Raw genomic sequence first — 17,323 nt, forward strand, 5'->3', positions numbered from 1 at the left:
TAGTGCGTAAAGTTAAGGTAAGTAAATGTGGCAAATAATCTGTAGTCTGTAGGACAGTTTTAGGTATAGCGTAGCATCAGCACTTAGAAAGCATTAGGAGTTCATTGACTTTATTAAAATGACAAAGTTTACGCGGTCACGTGTGGAAGAGAAACATCACCCCAGTGGTGGAAAACTTCTCTGGAGTCTGAGAGTGGCGCTGCAGGCGAGCGTGAGTGTGCTCTGTGATGTAGACTCCTGACCGCTGAAGCCCCTCAGTCTCGGTCTCAGTCTCGGTCTCTGGATGCTGCTGCTCTTCCAGGTTTAACGTCTCCTGTCTCGGTCGGTCATGGCTGTGTTTAGCGCTCTGCTGCTGCTGGTCCTGCTGAGGCTCCGGAGCTCCTCTCCCTCTCCGTTCCCCGTGGCCGGCCAGGAGGAAACGTGTGAGGCCAACGGCTCAGTGTACTACGTGGGTGAGTGGTACTTTCTGGACTCGGACCACTGCAGTCAGTGCGAGTGCACGGCGCAGGGCTCGGTGTGTTCGCGGACGGAGTGCACGGTTCTGCCCGCCGCCTGCATCCACGTGAGCCACTACCCCAGCGACTGCTGCCCGCGCTGCGAGAGGATCGGCTGCGAGTACCGGGGAGAAGTGTACGAGCTGGGCCAGACCTTCCAGGTACACACACACACACACCTTTCTAAAACTGTCCACAGGTAGCAGGCTTTCTCTGCACCTGAGAGCCCTTATTAGCTACTACTGGTTTGAGAGGGAATCGGGTGAGAGTTGGAGCAGAAACACTGTTAAGAGTGTTTAAAGGAGAATTCCTCAGGTTTGTCGAATTTCTCTGTATAATTAGATGGTTAGGATGTAAACAGAGTCATTCAGAGAGGGCTGATGTGAAATTCTCTGTTCTAGAGAAACTTGCCAAATCAGAATTGTTCACAGTGGTGGTGAATGGAACCAGATCCCTGAAGAGGTCCATGCCTCTAAAAACGACCCCAGGAAGTTATTATGCAAAATAGCTATGAATATGCTGCCTGGGAAATTGATTTAAAAAGCACTTGGTCTGAATACATACAAGACTATACAAGATTATTTTACCATTTTCAGTGTGTAAAACTCGAATAAATGCACTGGTCAATTAGAAGAGCTAATAAAAGGTCTAGATTTGCACGGTAGAGTTTGTGGTTCTTTAAAATATCACATTATATCATGCACACTGTCTTTGGATATGACATCTGGAGGGTTTTTTGAGCATTATGATTGACGAAGCACAACTTACATAATGTCAGTTCTATCCCAACTGAAGGGGTTAGGATCTGCACATCCAAGCCTCTATTCGTTCGGTATTCGGTATGTTTAAGAGTCTGTTGGAGTTTTACTCTTGGATCATGTTCAGCAGGCCACTGAATTCCAAACACATGTCCATCATGTCGTCATTTACAGTAGTTGTCTGTACGTCTGTAGATGGTTTAGTGGTTTTAGTGGTGCTGTCTGTAGATTCCTAGATTAAAAAAAGTAAAAGATTAGACTATATTTTTTCTTGGATTAAAAAAGTGAAATTCTGCTTTAAACTTCTGGAGTCATAAACCAGTCATCCAGACACACACACGACCTGCGCTACGCTGCTATGAGTTTTGACCCACAGCCATTGGTCATTGTTCTAGTCAGTCAGTGGACTGGCTCGGTTATACACATTATACACTCATTATACACATGTATGTTTACATTTAGTTCTTGGGATTTTTTTTTTTACATAGGGTCTGGTTGGCATCCCTGCCCCTATAAAAAGTAAACTGAGACTAATATTACGGTTACAATGACTGTAATACTACAGTTCAGAGGTATAGATTATTGTAGAAATATGAAAAAAAAAAGTATTAAGGCAATCTGGAGCATCATTATAAATCAAGTGAATCTAAGACCTAGTGCTTGAGCTGTTGATGAGTAAAATATTCACTGCATATTTTATTATTATTATTATTGTTGTTACTATTATCAATAATAAAAATAGTGTTGTTTCCTGAATACCTTTTTCCCCACTTCATTTTATTATAAATGCCTATAAATGTCAAAATCTTAGAAAAAGTACACACAGAACATCATTTTAAAACATCAAGGTTTAGCCAGAAGGCATCATTTACCAACAGTAATATTCAGTATAAGTGTTTTGTAGCGTTACTGTTTTTAAAGGCCTTGTCATGTTATTTCTGGACGTGCAAAGGCATTTTATATCAAAACAGAAAAGCTTGAAATTAGGTTTGGATTCATTCTGAAAATCAAACACTGAAAACAAGAGCCTCTTTTGTTGATTCGGGTCAGACCCGCAGCGCCACCGCGTGGTAGGCAGTGTATGGTAATTATTATTTTACTGCCTGAGGTTAAACGAGTGCAGTGGTGTTCATTAGTATCCCTTAAAGTCTTACCTCTGTTTAATATGCATATGGCCATAATAGTTAAACCATCTTATACCCTAAAGTGCAGTGAGGCTGCGAAATTGCTTGAGCACCGTTAGCGATGGCCACTAGAGGGCAGCATTGTACCGCACACTGAGACTGAGACGGTCAGAGGACTGTAGAATAGTCTGAACCAGCCTGCATGTCTGCTTCAGAGTGTCTCAGGACAGAGTCGTGAAGCTACCAAAACACCTTGATTTGGACTGATTAAACAAACAAAGAAACAGAATAAAAGCTAAATAGAACAGCAGTACATCGTCTCACTGGAGATTGTTGGGGATTTTCTTTTTGTGACGACATGAAAATGAGTGTGAGATGTGATCAACGGCAAAGCAGCAGTCCGAAATCTCAACCCAATTTATGGGTTTGGAACCTAACAAGAATGTCTAAAATGGTTAGTCTAATTAATTTGTATAATTAAATGGTTAAGATGTAAACAGAGTCTTTCAGAGAGGTTTGATGTGAAATTCTCTGTTCTAGAGAAACTTGCTAAATCAGAATTGTTCAGTGGTGAGTTTTTAGAGTTTTTAGACATAATAAGATTCAGTAACTACTGATTATCCAGTAACTACTGTGAATCATTCAGTAACTGTTATAAAACAACTATGTAACTTATGTTGTTGGTGAGGAATTGAAGTATGGGCCCATTTACAGGCCTTTAGGGTTTAAAGAGTTTATTTTAAATATCCAACTGATATTTCATTGTTCCAGACTAAGTACTGTACATACCGGAGTAAATGGAACTAGTTATTCCCCTTCTGCATTCCAGTGGTACAGAAAGACATTTGGAATGCACAATATCAGACTACGTCAGTATTGCCAGATAATAGGTTAAAAATAAATGTTTACCATTGGACAGGTGATTAAACTTGATAATATTTCAGACTAAGATGTATTTACTGAATATATTAGACATCTATGATTGTCCACAATTATATATCAAACCATTTTATATATAAATATATAATATGCCCCAACGAGACAAAATGCTTACATGTTCTTGTGCATCTCCTGTAACTCCTGCATTCTGTCCTTCCTGTGGAGAAATATGTAGCCTGGCATCAGTGGGGCATTTCTTTACCCAGTGCACAGGAATGAGGACCGAAATCACTGGAGACCAAGGCACAGGAGGCGTACAATAGTGCTCGGTCTTAGGCACGCTTCGTTGTCTCTCTGATTCGGTTATTATGGGTAATGGAGGACCCCTGAGGGGGTAATCAGAGGGCTCTGACAGGTTTGAGGGCAGATGCTTTCCAGAGTTGATGCTGTTTTCTTCCAGCCCATTTCACTGACACCTCCGCATCTGAGCCCCAGGTGGCAGCGCTGCCTCCACTTAAACAGAGTGAGGGTCTACGGTCTATAGTCTTCATTCATTTGATTTGTTGTATAGCATTCAGTCAGCATAGCCCAAACTGTTACAGGCCCACTTCGGTGACATTGTGCTAAAATTGTGTTGAAAAAAGGTTTAGGGTCTTTAGGTTTTTAAGTAAAGGGCAGATTCTGTAGGTTTTTTCCCCTGACGGCACCTTTAGGGTTTTCCTAAAATAAATCACACATACATAATGCACATTCAGTTCTGAATTTAACCTCATTCCCAGCTACATGCATGTTACAGAATTAATGTTATTTACATTTTAGTATTATTTTATTATTTATACTTACTTGTAACAGCCATAGTAAAGCATTTTAACTCTAATTTAAACTGTTTAAGAGTGTCTATTTGCAAAAACATGTATGATATATACATGAAAAATATAAACCACCATGGCAACTGAGAAACATTATTAAATGAGAAATTATTTCTTACCTATTTACACATGAAAACATTCACCCAAGAACTTAATAAACAAAGTAACAAAGGTTTTTTGTAATGTTATATTATACTCAATAGTGTGTGTCTGATTTACAGCCATCGGAATGTGAACAGTGTACCTGTGACAGTGATGGCATAGCCAGGTGCCTGGTAGCAGACTGCGCCCCTCCACCCTGTGTAAACCCTGTCTTTCAGCCGGGAAAGTGTTGCCCAGACTGCAAAGATGGTAAGCTCCTTCAAATACTCCTGGAGAACCATATTTGGAGGCAAAAAGGCCTTTGATGAACAATAGCTTACAGGTGTATCACTAATCCTACTGTTTCTCAAATACTCAAATACTGTGGCTGCCAATGGCCTACGCAAAAAGAGCACGTACTGCAGAGAGACAGCCCAATCTTCTATCTGCATTCCAGGTGCACATCTGCAGGGTTTGTCTGGTAATAACCCTGCGTGTAATATCCTCACGTAATCTGAGATTTGCAATAAAGGATAAAATGCGGGAACACGTACGCTTTTCGGCTGCATGCTCCCCAATTTATTGCCAAGAAATGCGATTATGCTCCTTGTGAAATTCATTCCAGCAGGGCCGTTAGCTCTGTTTGCTATAATATCCGGAGGTAATTATAGTATTTACCCCAACAAAGGGTAAGGAAGCTGATTGTGAGGGGCTAAATCGCATGCGCATATGCCATCTCTCCCAGATGGTGGATAAAATGACTTATAGATAGACTGGATAAAGCTTGCTGAAAGAACTCAAATAATATAGTGTATGGTCATTTTGCTTTGTGGCATGATTTTTGATACATGTGTTGCACAAGAAGGTATTAAGCTAATATACTGTAGCTCTGGGATGCAGATATTTAGGGTCAGAGGCAAAGGTTAGATTTCAATTGCTTTTTCAAAATAGCAGGCTGGGATAAGACTCATGTTACCATGTATTGTACAACTTACAAATAGAAGCTGCAATGCACAAGTGCCAATGCTAGATTATTAAACTGATCCCTGTAAGGTATGCTTAAAAATAGATAGTATGCTTTAAAATTGTATACATGTCCAATATGATGGAAATATGACCCACAATTTCAAGAGATTTTTTCAAGGTTTTATTTCTGAAATCAAATTCCTCTGGACTGGACTGATACTCTGTGACGTCCAATGATTGCACCAAACTCAAATAAGACAATCAAACAAGTGTTGTACTTAATGTCACGCTCTGGCTAAAGCTGGGAGAGATTACTATAATTCAATCTTTGTATACACTGATAGTAATAATCTAGAATAACTAAGAGTACTTTTACAGTCATGTTCTTGTGGACTTTTACATCAAATAATATTTTTTGATATTAAATTTTGGATTCCCTTTCAGCATTTGTATGTGGGGGTGGACATGTCCTCCCCATATTTCAGAAATGGATATTTTGTCCAACCTTTTAGTTCTTCTTTACACAAATAAAATAGAAATCATATGTAATGTGTACAAATCAGATATATTGAATAAAATTAAACAAAAATATGTAAAACAAAAACAAAAAATTGTAAAACTTGACAACCCCAGCAGAACAGAAACCAGAATGAACTACATTCTTAGTCTTCAAAATTGCCATAATACAAAAAAATTGTTTTGTTAAATGTTTTTGTTATTAAACTGGTTCATCATACATTTTAAGCATGCCTGCCTGTTTATTTGCAATTTTGAAGTCAGTTTAAACAAAAACATTTAAAATACACCCTTACTTAGGTATATAATCTCGTTTGTGACCCCTCAGGTCCCAACTGCTATGCGGATGCCTCTAGGACCAGAGTGATTCCTGGGGGAGATCCAGTGTGGGTCGATTCCTGCACAAAGTGCCGATGCCATGACGGCCAGGATGCGGGCTACTGGGAGGGCAACCGGCTTGCCACTTGCACCCGCCTCCGTAACTGCACACCCAGCGACGGACACAACTGACCCTCATACGCGCTCCCAGCAGATAGCATCAACACTCCTTATAGAACTGGGTAGCACAGTGAAAAACACAGGGTAAAGCGGACCTGGCCTAACTGTGTTAAAGTGATAGGTCTAGGTAAAATCCAAACTGCACATGATTCTCCTCAACTCAGCTGTAGTCAACCAGCCAGACATGTTTGGAGGTGTGCTTCTTTAGTTTGGCACTGGAGCTACAAGTCTAATGCAGCTAACAACTAATAGAAGCTTGGCCTATACCTCAAACAGTTCAAGATATGCTATGGATAACTATCCATAATAATGCATGCCTAATGTTCATTTAGGCTGTCTGTTAGCATGTTGCTAAACAGTGGGAATAAGCTCCCATTACTTATTCGAGACTTAAACCTCAAGCTGTAGCTCCAGTGCAACACTAAAGAAACAAACTGTATAAATGTGCCTCAGCTGACAAATAGTGTCAAATAGTGACCCATGGCTGTTGAGCTAGTTTTCTCCAGCCCCAGCCCATCCTACAAACATGTTTCCTATTCTTTTCAAATGATCTGGAATCCATAAAAAGGGCAAATCGTTGAATGCTGTTCTACCTCCAGCACCAACTGAAATGTAGAAGCACATGAATGGGATGTCTTACTGTATGTCTTGTTTATATGTGACTGTAAAATATGCTACATGAGGCATGCTTGATGGCTACCATGGTCAGTTTGGGCCTGGCATTTTCGATAACCCCTGGACTGCATTTAAGGAAATAGTAAGGAACTGAGGGCTGGGTTACTGCACAGCTTATTCCTCAGCTCCTGCATACCTGCTAAATTAACAGATCAGTAGAAGCAGGTTTGTTTGCATAGGAAAATGACCGAACTGGGCTGGAATTCAGCCCTCAAGCACATATTTAGTTCAAGGGGGAAATATTGTCTATTTTTTATGTTGACAACTATTTTTTAAGGCTCTCACAGGAGCTGAAGGTTGCTTGTAGCTTTAGCAATTATGAGTTGTATTCTTTTGTAACGTGCCTATCTTTAAGATTAAACGACTCAGCTGAATATAGCTTTGGCCTTGTTATGGATATTCTCTGCGATCTAGCATGCATGCTAAGTGGTTTACATCTGTTAGTGAGTATGAGAAGTAAATACAAGAGAGACACTATCACATTAGTGTCATTAGACAGCCATAAAAACAAGTACACACCACTTGTAGGTGAAATGTCTTGTATGTGCTAGAGTTCTGAGTTTTTTTTATAGTGTACTACATTTCCCACAATTCTGTTCTGTGCTGTTTGTTTTAGGCTGAATACAGTCATGCAAACTGGAGTCTACTGGATATTATTAGTGTCCTTGCTAGACATTTCCTAGTTGTTTTAGATCCTAGACTTTTAACCTTAGTTGGTGTAGAACCTTTACATTGTGGGTGGAGCTCATCCTTAATCAACAAGCGAGGAAGCAATGAACTACACTTGTTTGGGAAATGAGGTATACAATGGAGGACAGTGGAATTGAGGAGGTATCCAATGGATATGACACATTTGTGGGGAAATGCCTTTTGGGTCCATGTCTGTTTTTTGATGTCTGGACATAAAGAGGACCAAATCAGGAAATGATCTCCTTTTCAGACTTTTAAGTGACTTGCTAGATGGCTTGTGGGTAATTTTCTGCTAAAGTCTGAGTGGAAACATTATGTTATAACTGTGCAGTCATATAAGGCTTTAATATACACTCACCCAAACTATGAACAATTTATAGTGCAGGAAACATCACCTTTCTTACTCAGTGATCCATTCAGTTTTGTGTTGTCAGTGTAAATCAGCTTTGCTTTTGAAGAGAAACTGCAATCATATATTTTTTTTATGTACACAACCATAAATAAATGACATGCAAATGCTGCGCTGGGCTTTTTGTAGACTGTAAATGCTGTATTCTCTGCAATCTTAAATGTAGTCGATGTCTAATTGTTCATCATGAGAATCAAATTTGTATGGTATAAATGGAAATGGGTTTATTTTCATATTTTTGGAATATTCAGACTTTTGATTATTCAGTCTGTCATGTGGGCTGTATATGAACAATTATGATTTGATAGTTTAGAGTTTTGCCTGATTATTTTACACTCATCATCAATAGTACATTAGCCATAGTAAAAGTGTTGGTGATGTCCACAGCTACAGCTTTGTTTAGTTAGTAGTAACTATTCTTGAAAGTGAAGACTTTATTAAACCATTAAACCTGCTGAATGGAGCACTTCTGAGAATATATCTGCATTGTTTGGAGGCTATCTGTGTAACTGATGGAGATTATAAACCTTACTGGGCTTTATAATTGGGATTTTTTTTCTGTGAGGATTGAACTTAAAGAACTGAATAACTGAACTGGGCAGTGGTCTGGAAGGGGGTTGCTGTTTAGACCCATGTCTGTGACTGCATGAGCAACTACATCAGCTACATTCGTCCATCATACATTTGGTCCATGTTGACTTGACGGAGTCACACAACTCCTGCAGATATTTCATGCTGCAAATCTCCTGCTCGACCACATCCTAAAGGTATTCTATTGAATTCAGATCCAGTGACTGTGAACACCACTGTAAAACACTGAGCTCAGAGTCATGTTCATGAAACTGGTTTGAGACTACTTGGTTTTGACACGGTGCATTCATGCATATCATACTGGCAGTAGCCATTTAAAAAATAGGTCAATTGTGGTCATGAAGGGATGCATGTACCATGTATGACTATGTATGTGACAAATAAACTTTGATTTGATTGGATGCAACAATAATCAAATAGCCTGTGGAATTTAAGTGGTGATCCGAATCAACAGGCCCAAAGTGTTCCACGGACACATTTCCCTGACCCTGCCATTTGTGAACCTCTGCAGAATCCTGAGTTTCATCAAGCCAGGCTATGAATTTTCCAGTCATCAGCTGTCTGGTTTTGGTGAGCCTCAGTTCTAGCAATACTCAACAACAATAAACAATTATGGCACACTCAATTCCTTCCCATTCAGATGTGAACATTGCCTGAAGCTAGTGGCATCTTTTTTGCATGATTTTATACGTTGCATGCTTCCACATGATGCAAGTGTACAGGTCTTCCTAATAAAGTGATCCTTGTAGTGCATGCAATGCTAATCCTAAGATTCATCCCAGTTTCTAGATTTTAAATAATGCTTATGTATCAGAATTAACAGATATGTACATAAAATATCCAGCATCAGCATCACATTGGTGCATCCTTTTGTTAAACCAATATATACACTATACAGACAAATGTATTGGGACATTTGACACTTGCATTTTCATTCAATGTTCCTTCTAAAATCAAGGTTATTAAAAAACTGAGTTTGTCCTGCTTTTGTTAGAGTAACTGTCTCTGCTTTGATTGCAATGAATAATCCCCACCCACCTTAACCCTAACTCTCCAACTCATCCCAAAAGTATTGGATAGAGCAACATCATTCCAGAGAACACAGTTCCACTGCTGCACAGCTCAATGGTAGGGGGCTTCTTCTAGCTCACGTCTGGTATTAGACATAGCTCCAATATTGGCAACTATTGGTAGTGCTTCTCTGCAAAAGCTGTGTGGGTGTAGCTTAAAGTAGCTAATGCATGTCTAGAAATCATAAGCATATAATATTCTTAGAATAATCTAAGAATATGAAATATTAGACATATCTGCTACATTTAATATTCTTTTATTTTAGTGCTGTTGTGTTTGCTCGTCTAACTAATTTTCTTTAGTTTTGCATTGTTTCATTCAGAGCATCTGAGCTGAATAACAGCAGCTTGTTGCTGCATGAAGCAGCCTGAACTGAATCACTGCTCTTACAGATTTGTTTATAGTAAACCAGGATCCAAAAATGATTCTGCCTCGATTCTGGCAGTTTGGGGACATGACATGGCTGTGCTTTGATTTCACCATTAGGCCCTGGTGGTGAGTTCAGATTTGTCCCATTAAAAGTTATTGGGTGTAAATACGAGTCTGTACTTCAGAACACTGAGTCACTTTGATATGCTGTGTAAACATAATGGCTCTTGGCAGCTTGTCACTTTTAACAAGTTCTCCCTGCAGTGATGTAGTGTCACAACCATGACAGCCTCATCCACATTAAACTCTCCATCTCACACACACTTTTATATTACTGGCTTACTTGTCCCAAAATACAGTCTTCACCTTATTAGGAACATCCACCTTTATATATACACTGTATATACATAAATGCAGTGTTAGCCAATGTTGATTACTCCATGACAGTGTGCTCAATATTAGACAATAACTGAATATGCAGTTCTCTTGATCGACCTGTTGGATATAAGAGAAATGGTCAGGCTTGAATGACCATGATGTTTGATGGCCAAGCCTCATTGATGCATGAGGACAGAAAAGGAAATCCCATCTGGACTACTGTAGTACACTTCTCAGAAACGTTTAACGATAGACATTTATCTGCACTGGACCTTACTAAACATTTCTGAGAATTGTACTACAGTAGTCCAGATGGGACAGGCCTTTGCTGTCCTCATGCATCAATGAGCCTTGGTCGTCAAACATTCTGCCACCGTTTTGTTTTAGTTTTAGTTTTTTTTGTCCCTGTTTTGGAGAGGAATACCTCACAACACAGTGCATCACACCTTGCTGTATTACTGCAGACCAGTCAGTGGGCCCATGCTAACACCTGTCCACCATCACAAGTGCCTACAGTGGACTCATCAGGTATCTGAACTGGACCTTAAAGCAAAGGTAGAAGGACATGAGGTTTGAGAAGTTTGAGAAGTGTGGTGTGTCAAGCAATTCTTAAAGGAACTGCAGCGTCTTGGTGCCAGATACCACAAAGCACCTTCAGAGGTGTTCTTGTAAGACTGCGATGTTTTGATGGCACACAGATGACCATCAGTATATTAGGCAGGTGGTCTTAGAGTTCCACCCTGCGCGTTAATTGTCTCCCAAACACAATTAATGATGTTTTACAGGTTGTTCTTTACAGTTTGATCTGTAAAACGCTTTCTCATTAGCTTGGAGTGTTTCCTTTGGTTTTACAGATGGAAGCTTTACGAGCTGTTTTAGGGCACTTTCGGTGGTCTACCGGGTCTTACACAGCAAACAGGAGTCCCATTTATAGGAGCCCATTTTAAACATTAGGAGTCATGTTTAAGCATTTTATGGACCAGTTTTGAAAAGTCACTTATTTCCCTTTGTTCTTTATCCTTCCTTCACCTTCCACCGAACTTCTTGAACTTCCTGAACTTCTCTTCAAACTGGTTCTTCATGACTTTTGACAAAAAAAATCACTAAATAAAGGGGTGATCTTGCACAATACTGTACTGTTCCTTTCCATCCCGTACACAATTTCAGAGGCACAACTTTTAGCATCTGTTTTATTGATTGTATACAAAAAGTATGATATGACATAATGCATTCTATATATAAGATATAACATTTTTGACATTCAATGTACAAAAAAAAAAATCTTAGATAGATTGAGTAAGTCTTTAAAAAGCCACTCCAGGCCTGAAGACCGGAGGCAGTCAGTAGTAGTTTTTTGTTTCCTGTCGCCCTGTAGCAGGATTCCGGCCAGCCCCCTCTGCCCCTCTCTCAAACGGCTCTCGGCCTGATGCATATGGAGAAGCCTGTGGGCGATGGCAGGGTGGCGTGGGATGGGCGAGGCAAGAAGGAGAGCAGGGGAGAAGCACACAGGCCAGGAGGAGACGGAGGGGAGAGCAGGAGTGCATAAGAGATTCAGATGAGAGGGTTATTGACCTCTGACCCCTCCCCCCCAAAATAAGGGGAAAAAATCTGTTCCTCTTTATTCTAACTGTGCTTCAGCTGAGTTTATGGAGACACTCATTATATTGAGCATTATTAGTGGTAGCGACTGATCCATCTTCGCCTGGCAAGGAGCGCTTTGTATTGTGCAACATTCGTGATGAGATTTGTGCCAGTTTCTTCTGATTGGATTTCTAGCGTTATAAAGAGCAAGAAAACAGGATGATTACAAAACAAGCTAAAAAACACACAAAGAAAAGCCATATTCCTTCAGGAATAACCGTGAGCTTGAGTTTCAATAGAAAGGGACCTTTTCTTCCAGTCCAAAGAAAGAATTTCACCTAATTTTCACATTTTCTGCCTGATTTAATGGTTAAAATGTAAACGGTCAGTCAGAGTGGTCTGGTGTGAAATGCTCCGTTCTAGAGAAACGCGCCCGTCAGAATTGTTCACAGTGATGGTGAAACATTTAATGACTCTGAAAGCCCCTTAGCGAAAATTATTACATGAAATGTTCGACTTTTTTTTTCTATCCTATTCAATTTCTTTTTTTTAGACTTTTTTTCAAAAAGGAACCAATGGATTAGTTTGACATGCATGTTAAACAAATAAACTTGATAACTAGTTTCCTTAAAAGGACAATACATACATTTAATCGTTTTGAAAAGAAAATTAAATTGCTATTGTTCTCTTTTAAGGTTGAGGTCTATAAAGAACTACAGTTTTTGACTGAATAGAAACTCAGACTAAATTATGTTCAAATGTTAAATTTAAAATTAATATGTATGTATTTGTTTTATACCAGCATCAACATTCAGAAAAAAAAAGAAGTCATTTGTAGTCATGGTCATTTAGGAAAAGAAAAGAAAATGGCTATTTTTGTGTTGTAGACAGTGCGTGCCCTGGTTCCCATCAGTAAGACAGTAAGTTTATCTACAATGGACCACTCCATATCAATCCACTCTGAATGATGTTCATATCTCAGTAATAATGCAGATTATGCAGACATACAGAAACATCAGTGAAAGTATTTTCTTCATCACTGTGCGAGAATTGGCTACATTGGTAGATAACTGCTTTAAAAATATGTTGGCATCACAAGTTTTAGTTTTTACCTTGATATCGAATGATGTATTTATTTATTGAACTCTGCACTAAAATATTATTCATTTGGCTGCATTTGTGACCCTCTAAATAAATGCATATCTCTCTGTAATGCTAAACACAGGCAGATTTAGTCCCAACTTGGATTTTTTTATAAATGCTGATGCATTGGCAGGTATGCACAAGGCCTAAATGGCTTTTCAAAGCCAAAAGGCTGCATCACAAGATTGCTGAGATAGTAGTTCCTGGCCTACAGCAGGCTGTGCGCTGTAAGACAGCCTTACTGGATTGAAAACTGCCAATGCCATCTCATGAACTCTAGGGAATGCATGGCTATCATGAGAAATAAACATTAAAACAATGATGTGCTTTATGGACCTTCCTCAGAATGAAGCATCAAAATGACTGTGTGTAATAATTAATCATACAATACAGATGCAATAGAGATTAGGGTGACCGTGAACAGGCTTAAATTTGGGAGACTGAATTATTTCCCCAAATCTTCACAAAAGTTGAAGGTCTGTGTATACGCTAAGACTGTGTATAGTATGTATGAGAAAATGAAAGCTATCTTGTCCATTAACATCTTCACTGTCTATGGTTATACTGCTGTCATACTTGCTTATAGTTTATTTATCATTGTATGCTCACTGTCCTATAGTTGATATTCTGCACTACACAAGTCTGGTGTATGTAAACTGTACAGTCACAAATTGCAAGTCTACTGTTTGAGCATCACTGTAGACTAGATATGATCTTTTCTGTACTGTACATACTTGTATTATGATGATACACAGAACTGACCTCACTCAACTACCTTGAAAAAAAATATATATATATGCATGGACATAGCATGTCCACAGAATTTGTATATAGGAAATGTATTTTCTAGTAGACAGAAATAGGATTCTGAACCACAATGCATCTGTAAGGCTATTTCAAAAGCAGAGGGGGTCTGGAAAGTTGTGCCGATTTAAAAAAAAAAAAAAAAAGTTGGTTGGTTTTAGGTCTTTCCAGTGTAAGTGGTGCACAAGGAAGGTAATGCACAAATGGAGAGGCAACACACACACAAAACACACAGAGAGGCATAGCAAGGAGTCAAAGGGAAGGTAGAAAGGCAGTGGGAAAGAAAAAAGAAGAGAAAAATAAAATGCACTCGCTTTAAAAAGGCTTTTTAAAGGGAGATGGAAAGCGGCCGGGACATCAGCAGTGACCTCCTCCTCAAGGCTGAATTGAGTGAATGGCAATGAAAAAGGTGATCGAATCTCACTTAACACCGAAAACCCAAACAGAAATCCAGCATTACCTCATTTTTTTCTCCTTGCAAAAAAGTCTGAAGGCATCAGTTTGGTGTTTTTAGGCAGTAACAGAAAACAGGGGTGGTTCAAACGAAAAATGTACAGTAGGCTTGCAAACAACATACTGCAGTTTAAATCAGTGTATACCTCAAGTGTTTGATAATCTGGATATCTTATGTTAGCTAATTGATATTAGCCAACTAGCCAAGAAGGATTGACCCCCCCTAGCACAGGCATTAGCTCATTAGTGTGCCCACTGGCTTAAGTATGGTAGTATGAGAACAGAATTCTTTGAGGCAGAAGTGAACAAACAACAAAAATAACAGCTTGCAATGACTAGTCTACTCTGGTTTGCAGCTGTGGAGCTTTCTCACAATCTCATCTTCTGTTGAAGCAATAGTTCCCTTTATCCCAGTATTCCTTTTCTCCTGCTTTCTCAAAGAAAACCCTCAGAGCTTGATTCCTATTAAAAACGGGAGTCCTGGCAGAGCTTCTCCAGGTTCACTCTAAGGAAATTAAGAGCAACTTCCTCTAGTTCACTCAGCACTGTGACGGCGGCTTTTGAGATCTCCAGTGTTTCTCTTCAGGAGTGCACACAGTTCCCTGGCACACAGCAGGAAAAAACAGAAAGGATACAAAATAAGAAAAGGTAGGAAGTGGAATCCAGTGAGAAAAGGATAGGGATGATCCAAAAAGCCTTCTTCAAGCACCGATTAAGAGGCTTCACCAGATCCAGCTTCAGGAATATGAAGATAAACTCGGGCGCTGCAGAAGCTGCAGGTACAAAAAGAGACATTCATTTTCTGCAATGTACAGTAGGTTCCGACGGATTTCCATCAAGTGAACAGGACGCTCCTTGCTCGAAATTCCGTTTGATCATCCTGATCTCCATCCAAGCAACCGTGCTCCTTGAGACTGTGCCCAGAAACACAGCGACCTCTGGTTTGGAGCAGAGCAGTTTATTGGAGTGGGGCGTTGTCCATATTTGCTATGGCTTACTGTGCTCCACAGCAGAGTCCCTTTAACAAAACATTATCTGCTTCTTCACAGACCGTATTTGTGTTCCAGTCTGAATCTGAGCGTGGATTAGAATTCATGATTATAGATCCACACCAGGCTTGCTGCCGGAGGGCCCCCGTGTGTATTCCTGAGAACTAACCTGTTCAGCATGTCAGTGCTGCAGTTAGAGGCAGACGGCCCTGGCCGGTGTACGTGTTCATGTGTCTGTGTGTGTGTTTTAGCATGTATGTGTGTTTGCTGAGCTGGAGAGATCTCTGCCTATCCTTTGATGGGTCTGGGAGGTGGTTTGCCGATCTCTACAGAGATGTTGGTGTAGAGGGGGTATTTTTTAATGGAGACCAGGCGATATGTCAGCGAGCTGATGCCGTCCTTCCTCATGGTGTTCTTTGTGTTCTGGATTTTATTGAATCTGTTCCAAGACATAAAAAAGAGAAACATGATCAGCTGGGTTATATGTATTTGTCCAGTATGCAAGTCCTAGCTATACAGTCACACGCCATTTAGAAAACATATAGACATTTGATCTTTATTTAAAGAATACTGAGAGATGGAGGTAATGAACTAAACATACAATGTCTTAACGTCAAACGTATTTTACAGAAGTGCAGTTTTCTTTTGAGGCAAAAGTTCAGACACCTCCACATTTATTACTAGATGAAATGGCTGAAATTAGACTCAGGCACAGCACATCAGCTGCAGATGATTAGAACATGGTTAGAGAGGATTCTAGAGGAGCCTGTCTCACTTAAAGATCAGACATTTAGTTTAGTTTGCTCTGGACTGTTAAAGTGAGTGGTATCATCATGGCCAGCCCCAAAGAGCTCTCTGAGGCTTTCAGAAACAGTGTTATAGGGGTTTATTAAGATCTCAGAACAATTAGAAATCAGACGTTCCACTGACTGTAAATGTACAAGTGGAGAACAACTGCAAGAGAACAACTGCAAGTTGTAGCAAGTTCAGTAGAAAAATGCACTGTGCACATGTATGTTTCTATTATTTATTATTTGTCTAATATGACTAAACACCTTTTTTTGTCCTGAGCAAATAAATGCTTACCATCTAAATAATTTGTTTTTTTTATTATTTTCTTTCTCTCAGGTGTTTAAACTGTTTACACAGGACCGTACACAGGACCCCGGTTGTGTTTATATCTTTCTAAAAACAGCCTTACTATGAACAGTATGACTCAAATTAAACTCATTTCCAACTACAAAAGATGATCCAAGTTATTACTGTATTTGGACAAACGTTTTGAGACATCTGCTCATTCATTGTTTCTTCTGAAATCCAGGGTATTAATGAGTTTGCCCTGCTTTTGTTACAGTAATTGTCTCTACTTCACAGGGAAGGATTTATACTAGATTTTGGAGTATTGCTGTGAGAGATTGATTGTATTCAGCGACAAGTTATTTTGGGATGTTGGATGATTATCACCCCACCTCACCCCCAGCTCCCCAACTCATCCCAAACGTACTGGTTGGAGCCCCATTATTCCAGAGAACACAGTTCCACTGCTCCACAACTCAATGCTGGGTGGCTAGCCCCTGCATTGTAGTAGAGTATTGATACCAATAGGTTCATCTTTATCTGCTCCAGAGAGTCCTATTCTACAGGCAATCTTTTTCTAGACGGCTGTGAGTGTGCATTTGCACATATGTGTCAGCAATAAGTGCAACTTAGTTTAGCTGAATGCATCTTTAGAAGGAGTGTCCAATAACATTTCTAGATAGTTGTACCATTGACAGCCAGCAGATGGCAGAACCACCAAAACAATAAGACCGCATTCCATCACACCTCAGCCTCTTTGTCCAGCAAGCCTCCCTCCACCTGCAGTCTCAGGTGCACCACAGCAACATACCCAACTATTCTCGTTCTTCTTTTATTCAATCTGTGCGACTAAAACAAGACGTTTCCCCTGAAATTGTGCTTTCGTCTTCAAAGAGCAGCCTTTGGCT

At 39.8% G+C, this 17,323-nt stretch overlaps 2 protein-coding genes across 2 annotated transcripts in view; one reads left to right on the forward strand and one right to left on the reverse strand.

The window, feature by feature from the left end:
• The first annotated feature begins 197 nt into the window (after nucleotides 1-197).
• LOC140561705 (von Willebrand factor C domain-containing protein 2-like) lies at nucleotides 198-8,439 on the forward strand. The gene is made up of 3 exons (XM_072686937.1): nucleotides 198-655; nucleotides 4,346-4,475; nucleotides 6,016-8,439. The coding sequence occupies exons 1-3, from the start codon at nucleotides 329-331 to the stop codon at nucleotides 6,195-6,197; spliced, it is 639 nt and encodes a 212-aa protein (XP_072543038.1). The 5' UTR covers nucleotides 198-328; the 3' UTR covers nucleotides 6,198-8,439.
• A 3,105-nt stretch (nucleotides 8,440-11,544) lies between these two features.
• Nucleotides 11,545-17,323, reverse strand: part of b4galt2 (UDP-Gal:betaGlcNAc beta 1,4- galactosyltransferase, polypeptide 2) — a 165,653-nt gene continuing 159,874 nt past the window's right edge. The window contains exon 7 of the mRNA XM_072688228.1: nucleotides 11,545-15,777. Within this exon, the coding sequence (XP_072544329.1) occupies nucleotides 15,627-15,777 (151 nt within the window). The 3' untranslated portion in view covers nucleotides 11,545-15,626. The remainder of the gene's footprint in view (nucleotides 15,778-17,323) is intronic.

The sequence above is a fragment of the Salminus brasiliensis genome, chromosome 9 (genome assembly GCF_030463535.1).
Source record: "Salminus brasiliensis chromosome 9, fSalBra1.hap2, whole genome shotgun sequence".
In the NCBI taxonomy this organism is placed as follows: Eukaryota; Metazoa; Chordata; class Actinopteri; order Characiformes; family Bryconidae; genus Salminus; species Salminus brasiliensis.